At 37.9% G+C, this 12,869-nt stretch overlaps 1 protein-coding gene across 1 annotated transcript in view; it reads left to right on the top strand.

Annotated features, from left to right (window-relative positions):
• CD109 (CD109 molecule) overlaps positions 1 to 5,815 on the top strand; it is a 167,204-nt gene extending 161,389 nt beyond the window's left edge. The window contains 1 exon segment of the mRNA XM_021000156.2: positions 163 to 5,815. Within this exon segment, the coding sequence (XP_020855815.1) occupies positions 163 to 344 (182 nt within the window). The 3' untranslated portion in view covers positions 345 to 5,815.
• The last annotated feature ends 7,054 nt before the right edge of the window (positions 5,816 to 12,869 follow it).

Genomic DNA, 12,869 nt, shown 5'->3' with positions numbered 1-12,869 from the left:
ATTAAATTGAAAGAGAGACAGTGTGTGTATTTTAAAATATAAACATCTGAAAATTCAGAACAGTGTAGGAAATGCTATTGCATCCTGGCAAAGTGTTTATTTAAAAAAAATCGAAATAAATAAAATAAAAACACGATTAAAAAAATTCTTCTCTTTGAATAGGGAGACAAGCAGTCAGAAGTTACAACTCCAAAGTGATGCTGGATGTGTCCCCTTGTGACCTGTGTGACGGAGAACAAGATTGCAACCTTTGCAAGGATAGCTCCCCAAGATTATTTCAACACTTTGCAGTAGTTGGCTTCTGGTGCTTCTTGTTTCTCTTCTCCTTGCAAATTTGGCTGTGATCTTTTATTTTGTAAGGGGTACATTGAGATTTCCATGGATGATTTGTGTTCATAGTTTAATTCATCTTCTGATTGTGTTGAAATAGAGTTATTTCCATGGGTGAAAATGAGCAAATATCAATGTTATCTTCATTGATATTTTTCTCCCCTTCCACCTCAGTTTTTAAGAGGAACCTTGAGTCTAATTGATTTGGAAAGTAATCTCAGTATGCCTTACTTCCCTGTGCCTACCCTTCTTTTCCCGCCCAAAATGTCTTTGGATTGTGTGTAAGGTAGAACTTCCTGCAGTGTTAAAAAATATTTTGTTATGACGGCTTCATTTATTTGCCACATTTGATAAATGAAACATAGGTTCTTACTGAAACCAGCTGTACATTACTGTTATGAAGAGAGCTGCCTTTTCTCCAAGAAGAAAAAATGCTTTTGTCAGTGGAGTCCCTTTGAAAACTGGGAATGAAGGAAAACGCAAGGAGGAACTTGTTTGGGCCCCACACTTATAATCTCATGGCCTTAGGGTGCCCTTTCCATCTTTTATGAATTTGGTTCTTTCCAGAGCCTGAAGTAGTGAAATAAAAATTAGCTGGAGTGGTTCTCTTTTCCTAAACTCTCCTAGTTCCCTGCAATTCTAATCCTATCCTCCTTTCTTTCCTTGTTCTTTCAGATTCTAGTATAGCTCAGGTATGAGGGTCTGAGGCTGTTCCAGTGGAAACCAGATTTAGTGTACACTGGAAGAAACTTGAGCTGAAGACCGTGGTTTGGTTTTTAAGGTTTGCTGGCAGCCCTGGTGGAGGAAACAGACCAGGGATGTGTCTTAAGTTTTATATTGAAATTACGGGGAATATTTTAGCACTATGCTGATCAGTGTGTGCTTCTAGGCAGAAATTTGGGGTTTGGTCTACAGCTAGATGACAGATAATTGGTCCAAAGAAAGGACATATACCTGCTACCATAAGATCAGGCAATTAATTCGGAACAGACTGTCAGTGTAGATAGAATCAGGAAAACTAGGGGTTCAAATACTGTTTCTGACACAGAACATGTGTGACCATGGGTAAAACACATACTTTCTCAGTGCCCCAGATGGCTCTTTCAGACTATAAGCTATAGACAAGTTACCAGCCTGAATCACTGGGGGGAGTTCTTCACTCCTGTGAAATGACAAGTCTGGAGAAAAGAATATATGTAACTAAAGTCCTTTAAATTAGTTCTTATGTATAGTCTCTTATTGCTTATGGAAGTTTTGATTGCAAAAGTCAAATGTTATATCTTAGGAATCTGGGAATCGTCTAAGTGCCATTATTATTAATGTTTGAATGCATACAGCATATGTGTAGAGAATAGTTTCTTATAGAGTGGCCTAGGAAGAGAGCAGGTACTATTCAATCAGTTATTACAGTAATTTTTTTTTCAGGGAGGGTATGAGATCTGCTAATGAGTTGGTACTAACCTAAAACGACTCTTATCAACTGTGGAAGGGCACTTGACATTCTGTATCATAGGAGCACCTTATAATAACAATAATACACACTTATTTAGCACTTTTATAGTTTACAAAGTTCTTTTCTCACAACAACCCTGGGAAGGGAGTAAGAGTAAGCAGCAGTAAGATCATTTTATAGTCACTTAGAATTCCATCCAAGAATGATGTGTTGAGCAGTTAAGTGACTTTACTGAACCTGAGGAGAGTTAGGGGACTTGCCCAAGGTCATTAGTAAGTGGTAGAGCTAGGAGTTAACCCAGGTCTCCTGATTCTTGGCCCACTGTTCCTTCCTCTGACCAATGCTTTCTCCTAGATGAAACTGCCTTAGAATAAGGCTGTTTCAGCAAATAGCCCCTTAGATGAAATCCCAGAAAAGTTTTATACTTAATTCTACTCTCTTAAACATATTATTTTGAGGTTCTATTGTCAAAAATCACTAACATGGGGTTCCAATGTAGCATATATAGAAACTTGGAACTGGAAAGACCATGACTATGTTCTTGTCCCTCCCAACTCATGCTATCATGTGAGATGTGGATAACTTTTCTGCACTCTGCTTTTTTCATTTATAAAAGTCGGCTGATGATACTCTCTGTAGAGTCCATTCTGTGTGAGTGGTATATCTCCCATTTAATTAATCCTAGATTTCATCAGCTGGTATAATGCTGCTGAAAGTGAGGTATGAACAACCGAGACACAATGACGCAGCTCAGCTTTGTGAATGAGCTTGAGTTACATCACTTCATGTTTTCATACTCGACCTCTCTTAGGGTACTTCCCTGCCTAAGACATGGGTTAGTTTTAGAATTAGTGACCATTATGAAACCTCAGGTATATTAGGGATTCAATAGTAGCATTGGTTAATAGTAGTGGCTATTGATATTCTTGGAGGTGGGAGGGGAGAAGTTACATGTATACCATGATTAATGAATATTAAGGGATAAATTAAGTCTTATGAAACTATGACATTTAGGTTTTCAGGTATTTGGAAATTAACTTTAAATTGCCCTTTATTCTTCCACATGTGGACTGGGAAACTCCCTAATAAATCCTTGCATTTCGAACCCATCAGTGATCTCTGGGTCTACCAGAGGGCTATTACGCATTATTAAAGGACCCTGGACCATAATTTAGGAACCTCAGAATCACTAATTGGCACAACTTAGGATAAATAAAAGAGCACCTTTACTTCTGAGTGTCTTCATTTTAGCAGTTTGTTTTCCACAAGTATAATCATACATCATTTAAAAAGTTTCATTTTAAGTCTTCTTTATGGTAGGCACTATCAGATAAGTATAGGACCTCAGAAGCTGCCTTGTCTCGTCTTCTCATTTTATAGAGGAGGGATCTGAGACCCCAGAAAGTGAAGTTACTTGGTTAAGGTTAGGCTTTGGACCCTGCTCCTCTGGCTCTGGAGTCAGCTCTCTTTCCACAGTACCAAGTTGCTCCCTAAGGATAGATTGAAAAATATTCTACTTGCATGGAATCCTGGTACACATCTGGCTGTGGGTTAACATTCTTTTTGGTAGCATTCAAAGAAATTCCTCTCCTCCATATTTCAAAAAATAAAACCTCAATCTAGATATAGGACATAACAACATATTAGTTAGTTTTGGTAATGACAACATATTGTCAGTTCTCTTAGCTAAATCAAATTAATTCTTTATGCTTTGTCTTAAATCCAGATGAATAATACTACCCCTGCCACATTGACATGATTTAAAAAGATATGGTCTAGCTCTTTTAAGGGGAGCTTAGTGGCACAGTGGATAGAGCACTGGGCTTGGAATCAGGAAGACTCATCTTGTTGAGTTCAAATCTGGCCCTCAGACTCTTACTAGCTGTGTGACCCTGGGCAAGTCACTTAACCCTGTTTGTCTCAGTTTCCTCATTTGTAAAATGAGCTGGAGAAGGAAATGACAAACCACTTCAGTTATCTTTGCCAAGAAAACCCCAAAATGGGGTCATGGAGAGTCTGAAATGACTGAACAATAACCACCCACCCCCAAAGTTTTTTTTTAAAAAGAATATGATAGGGGCAGCTAAGTGGTGCAGTGAATAGAGCACTGGCCCCGGAGTCAGGAGGATCTGAGTTCAAATCTGGCCTTAGACACATGATACTCACTAGCTATGTGACCCTGAGCAAATCACTTAACCCTGATTGCCTTGCCAAAAAAAAAAAAAGGATATGATAGGCTAATAATGTAAAATCATTTAGATCATGTACCCACTCTTCTGATACTATCATATAAGCCAGACTAATTCTTGAAAACACCTTTTGCTTTTTTCCTACCTATTTTATTGATCCATAACAGTAAATCTTGGAAAAATGAATTGTTTCCATGCCAAATTTAGCTTAGCAATAAACATTTAATTCATCCCCAAACTAAAAGTGGCTGCTATTTGTATCCAGAACTCAACTATCTGTAACACTTTCAGGTTCACAAAGGCTTTATCTCACAATCACCCTGTGAAGTGAATAGTATAAGAAGCATCGTAAGATTTAGAGTTCAGACTTAAGCATTTATTAAGTACTCACTATGTTATAGGCACTGTTCTGGGGTTAAGAATATGAAGACAAACATTATTATCAAAGAGCTAATAGTCACTGAAAATGAAAATTCAGATGGTCTAGACTTTGTTTTATAGATGGGGAGATAAGGGCTCTGAGAGAGTGTGATTTGCTGAAGAACACATAGGTAGTAAAAATGTCTGACTTGTGTTTTAAACTCAGGTCTGACCCCAGGTCTAGGATGAGATCCACTATACCATACTGCCAGTGCTAGTACAGTGCTTTAGGATTATATAATTTCATTTTGTAGTGCCTCTTTGTAACATTTATAGTAAATGGTTTAATTTTCAGTTGAACTTCAAAACATTTTCTCCTTTCAGCTTTGGCTTGTGTTTAGCAGACAGGCAGGCCTTGTCAAATATTTTCTTTGGATTTAATTTTAAAATAACAGGAAAGCGTAGCATACTTTTACTAACTCCCCAAAACACTCATCCATTCCATATCAACACATGGTCAATATAACTATAATGCAAATTAAAATACCATATATGCATAAGAGAATAAAGTGGCTTGTTTTGTATTGGGAATAAACTAGCTGAATTGGTCACTTCGGGCCATCAGAATTGAGGAAAAAGGCATGTAATTCCATCAACCACTCCAGAACATTAGCTAGTGAATTTGAACCTCTGACTACTATTTCCTTAACTGTATTACAGTTACATGCCTCAACAAAGGGTACTATGATGTGTCCTCTGTGATGTCATATCATGAAATAACATTTTTATTTCAACCATCTTAATATGTAGGAAAGGAATATTGCCTAGGCTCTTTTGGACTTCCGTTTAAAAGAGCATTCTTGTGTTAGGTTATAAGGTGCATATGTGTGCATGGGTGTGTAATTTATATTTTTTAGGAATGACGTTGAAGTATGTGTTACTTTCTATTTAAAAATGATCATTCTGACTGTGTGAGTTTGTCATGAGGCTTGGAGTTGTCGTATCAAGCATACTGAATGATTATCCAGAGGGGACAGATTCACATCCTATCCTCCTTATACATGATCTTCTGTAATTTCCATAGGATGTGGCTCTTGTCTGACTCTTCAGGCCTTTGGCCTCTTGTATTTGTCTTGTATGCCTTTGAGGAGAAGGAAGAAAATGAAAACAATGGTCTTTTGCTTGAGTTTCCTTTAGAAGCTTTGAAAGATTTTGTTAATGATAGTTTCTCCCTTCTTTACTTTGGGAAATTGTTTTGCTTATACAAAGAGTATTGTTAAAATAAGATCGATCATTTTTCCCACTGAGGACAAAATTGTGATGTATTTAGTAAGGTCATTCTATTTGTTTTAATTTTAAATGTTTGCATTTCATGCTATTCTTCCTCCTCTTCAAACTGTGCATTATTAATGTCCAAATGAAAATAATTACCTTTATTATTCAATAGAAAACCATGATTTATCAATAAAAAGTTTAAATCCCATTCTGTTTATTATTTATGTAGTATGTTTCACGATCACCTTTAAGGGGCTTATAATACATATTTCTCACTCCCCAGCAGTTATTCATGTGGGTCAGAAGTGGCGTGTTAAATACCATGGAGAAAGACACTATCTAGTTTGAAAAGCCCCAAGTTGTAGGGGAAAAAAAAAGTATCAACCTTAATCCTTTTTCACCTTAAATAAACTAGGGATCATGGATGGTCTCCTCTTTTTCCCCCCCATAACTTATGTCTGAGAAATTTGAAAGAGCAGAAAGAAACAAAGAGTTTGCCTGTTCAGAAGTGGTGGCAGACTCTGGGTATGTACTATTGCATGTGCAGCAAGACGTATTTGATCTCTCTCTCTCTCTCTCTTCTCTCTCTCTCTCTCTCTCTCTCTCTCTCTCTCTCTCTCTCTCTCTCTTTCTCTTTCTCTTTCCTCCCCTCCTCCTTCCCCCTCTCACCCCAGTATCTCTTTGTTATAAGGGACAACTTGCTGCAGAAGGTATATATTCCAAAATGAAAATGATGTAAAGCAAAATGCAGCAATAAAAATAAAATTTAAAATTTACGAAGTTGGATAAGGAGAAATGAAGCCTTAAAAAGAAGCACTCTACCTGCCTCAGTGAACATTATCCATGGGGTTCTTTTTCTGAGCTTCAGAACATATATGCTCATTTAACATGGATCTAAGATTTAGTCAGCATAAAGATCTCTTATTGTGGAAACTCCCCCCAACAACACAGATTCAGCCCCTCCATGAGTGAGCAACTAAGTCCTAAGGATTTGCTAGAAGATGTGTAGAACTGGATGACTTGCCCCATGTCACATAGTTACTAACCATCAGAGGCAGGTTTTAAACCCAAGTCTTCCTAATGCCAAGCCCAGACCTCTGTCTGCTATGTTGCTTCTATCCATAACAAAAGAAGTGAATGATAATCATTAGCACAATGTAATCTGTAAACTGGGGCATATGATGGCCCTGTAGGAACTGTTTTTCCATTTGGGCTTTGAGCTTTAACTCAACCTTATCAACTGGTGAAAGAGCATTGTTTGAAATCTCATTTGGTATTGGTAATCAAAGGACGCTGAACACAAGTTGTCTCTCTAGTTGCAGATGTCCAGGAATCTTGTATGATACAAACCTGCCTGGGAAACATCTTGTTGAACAGGAGCCTTTGAGGCTGTATTTTACTCTATTGAATCCATTTTTCTTTTGTAAAAATTATAATTACACTTTACATTTCTGAAGAGTTTTTTTCCTCATGGCAAGGTAGGTAACTTAAGACTTGTCTGCTAAGCTTTCTATTGGCTGCTGTTGGATATTATGTAAACTTGTTAAAGACAATTTATAAGCTGGAAAAAAAAACCATGAGTTAAAAGACTTATACAAGGTCATATAATTTGTAGTGACCAAATCACTGTAAGTCAAGTTTCTTAGTCCTCTGTTTAGTATACTTTCAGCCTAGAACACAAAGCCTTCCAGGTAAACTGGAAAAGGTAAAAGGAAAGCCTTATCTCTAGCAGGGTGTCTGTTCCACACTTTTCTTTTTTTTTTTTAAAGGCAACTGGGGTTAAGTGACTTGCCCAAGGTCACACAGCTAGTAAGTGTCAAGTGTTTAGTCTGAGGCTGGATTTGGACTCAGGTCCTCCTGACTTCAGGGCCAGCGCTCTATCTACTGCACCACCTAGCTGCCCCTGTTCCAGACTTTTCCATTCTTTCCTGAGACAGTGGCCAAAGGCCTCTATGAGAAAGAAAGATCTTGCTTGATTATAGCTTAGGAAAGAGGAAAAGATAAGTAAGTAGACAGAAATAAGAGAGTTGGAGGGAAAATCAACCAGTACTTAAATATATGATATGGAACACAATTGCATAACATTGAAAAGATTTAAACTTGGTAGCACGGACACATCTTTAAAAACATTTATTTTTATTCTGAATTTAACAAACACAAAATAAGATGGACATTTACATAGTAGAAAAGAAAATGAGGGCCATGTTGAAAACTCTGGATCTCTGTTAATGCACAGCTGGCTTTTCTTTTAAAATACACGATAAATTCAACTTACGGTTTTCAAAGCTGTTTGGCTTGTCTGTGATTCTTCCTGGTATTCTATTCTTCAATAACCCTCTTTTCTTTCTTTTTTTTTTTTGCTTACCCTATCCCAACCTATCCTTTTTTTCACCTCCCGCTTAAAAAAAAAAAGAAAAACAAAACTTTCGTAACAACTATGAATAGTCAAACAAAGCAAATTCCCATATTGGCCGTGTCCCCAAATGTGTCTCAGTTTGTATTTTGAGTCCATCACATCTCTGTCAAGAGGTGTAGATAGTGACCTTTTTCACTGCCCCTTTTGAATCATAGTTAGTCATAGTGTTGGTCTGACTTCTCAAGTATTTCAAAGTGTAACACAGACGTAGTAAAATAACATAGTTGGTGGGGAGATAATTTGGCAGGGACATTTTAAAAGGAAAGAAAGAGAAGGAGATGTAATACCAAGAAGAAAATTGCTATTAATTCTTCATGAACAGGTAAACCTGTCAGAACCTTCTTCAACAAAACAATTTCTTTGCTATCTTTCTAAGTACACTGGGGAGATGAATAGTGGATATGAGTAGGTTGCTATGTAAGTCCAGTGATGAACTTGGTGCAGAAGAAGTGATATAAGGGATATTTCCCTAGAAAATGTATTATTAGAAAGGGAGATAGGATAATCATGTAGCAAAAATCAGGGATAGCAGATAGCCCAGTGGCTGAACTGACACCCAGGAAATGTAAAAGGACTTAGAGGAAGGCCTCCAATATATTGGCTAGATCTCCTATTGAGCACTGGTGGACAAATATGGATCTCATGGGATGAGAAGGTGGGAACGAATTTTGGTTGATGGATGGAGAAAATGTGAACGTGAATAGGATCATAGATTCACTGAAGTACACACATTGACAGGGGCAGGAGATGACTTTTTCAGGATCCTTCTAGACTTTGAACTTGTGGTTTTTCCTTCTAGGTATTTGTATGCATCATTTCTATTTCTTCTCCTCCTCCTCCTCCTCTTCTTCCTCATCTTCCCTCTCTTCTTCCTCTTCCTCCTTATTCCCCTTCCTTCTTCTTATCTCTTTCCTCTTCTTTTCCCCTTTCCTCTTCCCCTCCCCTTCATCCCTTTTCCTCCTCCATCTCCTCCTTCTCCTTCACCAATTCTGCCATTTCTTTTCTTGCTGACAGACCAGACAGGTGAGATTTTTGCATGATTTTCCATTACCATTAATGGTAATTAATGTTTGGTGATGTTAAATCATCAATGGGAAGGTAGACCAAAACAATTGTTTTGCTACTTTAATAGTTTGAAACTACACTAAAACTTTTGGGACATGCTGTGCGATGAAAATACCAACATGGGATTATTTTTTTTTTTTACAACTCAAGCAGGCAATAATTGGACAGCTTTTATTTTGTCTCTCTAACCAGCTGATAAGCCATTTCTTACCTCAGGGTGCTGGGTCTTACTCTGAGTAGATCCTGCAGACTTAGTGGTGTTATCACTAATTACAAAAATAAAAATTTCATGGGCATACTGCATCATCAACCTATTTTCGTCCCTCCTCTTAAGCCTTATCCAATAGCTGAAGAAGGTAATTTTTGAGATGTCCATTTTCTATTATAATATGGCATAGTGCAAAAAACACTTTACTTGGAGTCAAAAGATATAGGTTTAAAGCCTGGCAATTCACTTACTAGTACTGTGACCCTGAATCTCAGTTTTTTTTTCATCTATAAAATGGGATAATATTGCACATCTTGCTGTCCTCAAAGGATTCATATAAGGATCAAATGAAGATAGTAACTGAAGTAAATGAAGAAGTAACAATAAATGTCCTATGTAAATGATAAAATAGTACATAAATGTAAGCTATTATTGCATCCTCTATTTGGTTCTCCAGGTAATTTGGCCCATACTATCTAGCACTATTTTCTGCTGCTTTTAGAATCTACCTCTCTTCTTCTACCCATACACTGTGATACACTGTTTAATATTGTTGGTTTGGTTATTTTAAACATTTTTCCAGGTCTATTTTTGAAAAATTTAAATTAATTAAAAAAAATTTATGGAGTAAGTGGCACTTTTTCATGTCCTCCTCCCCCATCCCCTGGCAAAACTAGTTTATATAAAGACAGAGTGCAGCCTGTAACTGTACTTTGACTCTCTTCTACCTTAGCTCTAGTCCCTTTATATCAAGAGAAGGAGCTTAGCTGCCATCAAACTCTTATTTTTGTCCTTTAGCATCTGTGAAATTGCTGATGGTGCCTGGTTGTGGCAGTTGTAGACTAGATATATGGTCACTTGCCCTCCTTTTCAGTCATCCAGCTTTCATAACAAATTTTTAAAAAATCAACAAGTATTAAGTGCTAACTATGTGATAATCACTTCGCTAAAAGCTGGGCATACAAAGCAAATGCAGAAATAACCCCTCACCTCAAGGAGCTTACACTCAAATGGTAGTTTTTGTGTCAATGTGTGTGTGTGCGTTATTTCCCTCACCCTCCACCCCTACCCACTTTGTGGCTGATGTTCACACCCGTGCAGTGTTTTTCATCTAGCCAGGAACATCTATTTCTATACTTTCACCTCTAAAGTAAAGGAACCTGAGATGGAAGCTTATTTACCTTATATAAGACGTGATGCCTTCTGTCTTGCCTGCCTGGGCTGGCCCTGCATCTTTAGTCCTTTTGAAGCCCCTAATCCTTAATAAGCTGCCCAGTCTTCTGACCATCCTTCATCCTTATATCCTCTCTATTCTTATCAGCCTAGGTGATGCAATGGAGAGAGTGGTGGACTTGGAGACCTGATTTCAAAGTGAGCCTCAGATATGTCACTTATCCTCACAAAGCCTCAGTTTCTTCATTTGTAATAGTAGCCTCTACCTCACGTGGTTGTTGTGAGGACCAAATGAGACAGCATGTATAAAGTGCTAAATAAATATTAGCTATTATTATTAGCAAGCTGCATTTGACGTCTTCTGCATTACTTTTTTTAAAGTCTAAACAATTGGGGCAGCTAGGTGCACTAACCCTGGATTCAGGAGGACCTGAGTTCAAATCCATCCTCAGACATATAACACTTACTAGCTGTGTGACCCTGGGCAAGTCACTCAACCCCATTGCCTAGAAAAGGAAAAAAAAAGTAGCCTGAAGTCTAAACAACCAATAAAACTGTCAAGACCTGATTTGTTGTGTTTGCCTACAAAATGCTCACATTGAAAATTTAGCAATGGACTATTGAGGTAGGAGCTGGTTCCAACACATCCTTGCTTATAATCCTAAAGGTGTCTACACAAAACAAACCCATAAAAAGCTGCTTTTTTCAAAGGCTTGACTTTTTAGCTTTGTGATTAGCATCTGGGTGGGAGTCTGTGGGGTGTGAGAGGAAAGAAGAAATACTTTCACAGGGCATGAGACAATTGAGTTGAAATGAGCAACTAAAAAGCAAGAGGTTAAGTCTTCACTGTCATTTTTAAGGGGAGCCCCAGAGAATGAATTGACTCTGAATTGGGGAAAATCTAAATCAGGTTGGATCTGTTTTTCTCTATACCATCACAGAGCTCCATGGTGCTATGTGCCAGGCACGGTACTAAGTGCTTTACAATTATTATCTTACTTGATCCTCATAACTACTTTGGGAGGTAGATGTATTGTTATCTCCATTATACAGATAAGGAAAACTGAGGCAAAGAAAGGTAAAATGACTTGCCCAGGGTGACACAGCTAATGAACTTAGGTCTTCTTGACTCCAGGCCCTGGCACTCTACTGACTTGACTGTGCCACCTAGCTGACTCTAGGAGCTCTGAGGAAAAGGAAAGTAGGAAGGTGTTAGATGTCTGCCTATATAGTCATCCTCCATAACATCTTAGTATCCTCTGACAACTTCTATCTATTTAGAATGGAGAGGAATAATTACTCCCTCAACCCACCTCTACCCTTACTCCCAGTCTTCCAGTCAGAACAAAAGGTCTTGAGAAAGTGGGTAGCAGTGAGATGTGACCGCACTGAGGAAGCATCTTTCTGTTGTTAATAGGGGTTGATCTTCTCAATCAGAATTGTTTTGTCCTTTGCAAGGAGGGGCAACTCCACTGGCTGTCAGATCTGGCCAAGGGCTTAGAATGCAGCTTGTATGTTGTTGCCTTCAGCCTTTGGTGAGAGTGCTGAGAAGCAGGCTATAGAGCAGGGATTCTTTTTTTTTTTAATTATTTATTTTATTAATTTATTTTGATTTATCAACAATCACTTCCATAAGCTTTTGAGTTTTAAATTTTTCTCCCCCTTCCTCCCTGCCTCCCTCCCCAAGACGGTGTGCAATCTGATATAGGCTATACGTATACATTCCTATTAAACATATTTTCACATTAGTAATGTTATAAGGAAGAATTAGAACCAATAGGAGGAACCACCAGAAAGAGAAAACAAAACAAAACAGAAGAAAAAAAAAGCAAATAGTATACTTCAATCTGCATTCAAACTCCATAATTCTTTCTTTGGATGCGGATAGCATTTTCCATCATAAGACCTTTGGAGACATCTTAGATCCTTGCATTGCTGAGAAGGGCTTGGTCCATCAATGTTAGTCATTGCGCAACATGGCTGTTACTGTGTACGACATTTTGGTTATGTAGAGCAGGGATTCTTGAACTTGGGTCCATGAACTTTTAAAAAAAATTGATAACTGTATGTCAGTAGAATTGGTTTCCATTGTAATCCTATGGATTTTATTTTATCCATTTAAAAACATTCTGAGAAGAGATCTGTAGGCTTCACTAGACTGCCAAAGGGTCACATGATCCGAAAAAGAAAAAAAAAGATCCAGAATCACTGCTATAGAGAGTTTAACACATTACAGGACATGGAATTTGTGGAAGGCTTTCTATAGAAAGACAGATTGAACAAAGGCTTTTGGTTTCAGGTAATTTGTTGTTGTTCAGTTGTTTCAGGCAAGTCTGATTCTTGGTGACTTTGGGATTTTCTTGGCAAAGATACTAAAGTGGTTTGTCGTTTCCTTCTCCA

This window comes from Phascolarctos cinereus, unplaced genomic scaffold, assembly GCF_003287225.1.
Source record: "Phascolarctos cinereus isolate Bilbo 61053 unplaced genomic scaffold, phaCin_HiC Scaffold_5;HRSCAF=322, whole genome shotgun sequence".
Taxonomy (NCBI): Eukaryota; Metazoa; Chordata; class Mammalia; order Diprotodontia; family Phascolarctidae; genus Phascolarctos; species Phascolarctos cinereus.
This window is presented reverse-complemented; position numbering and strand designations above follow the sequence as displayed.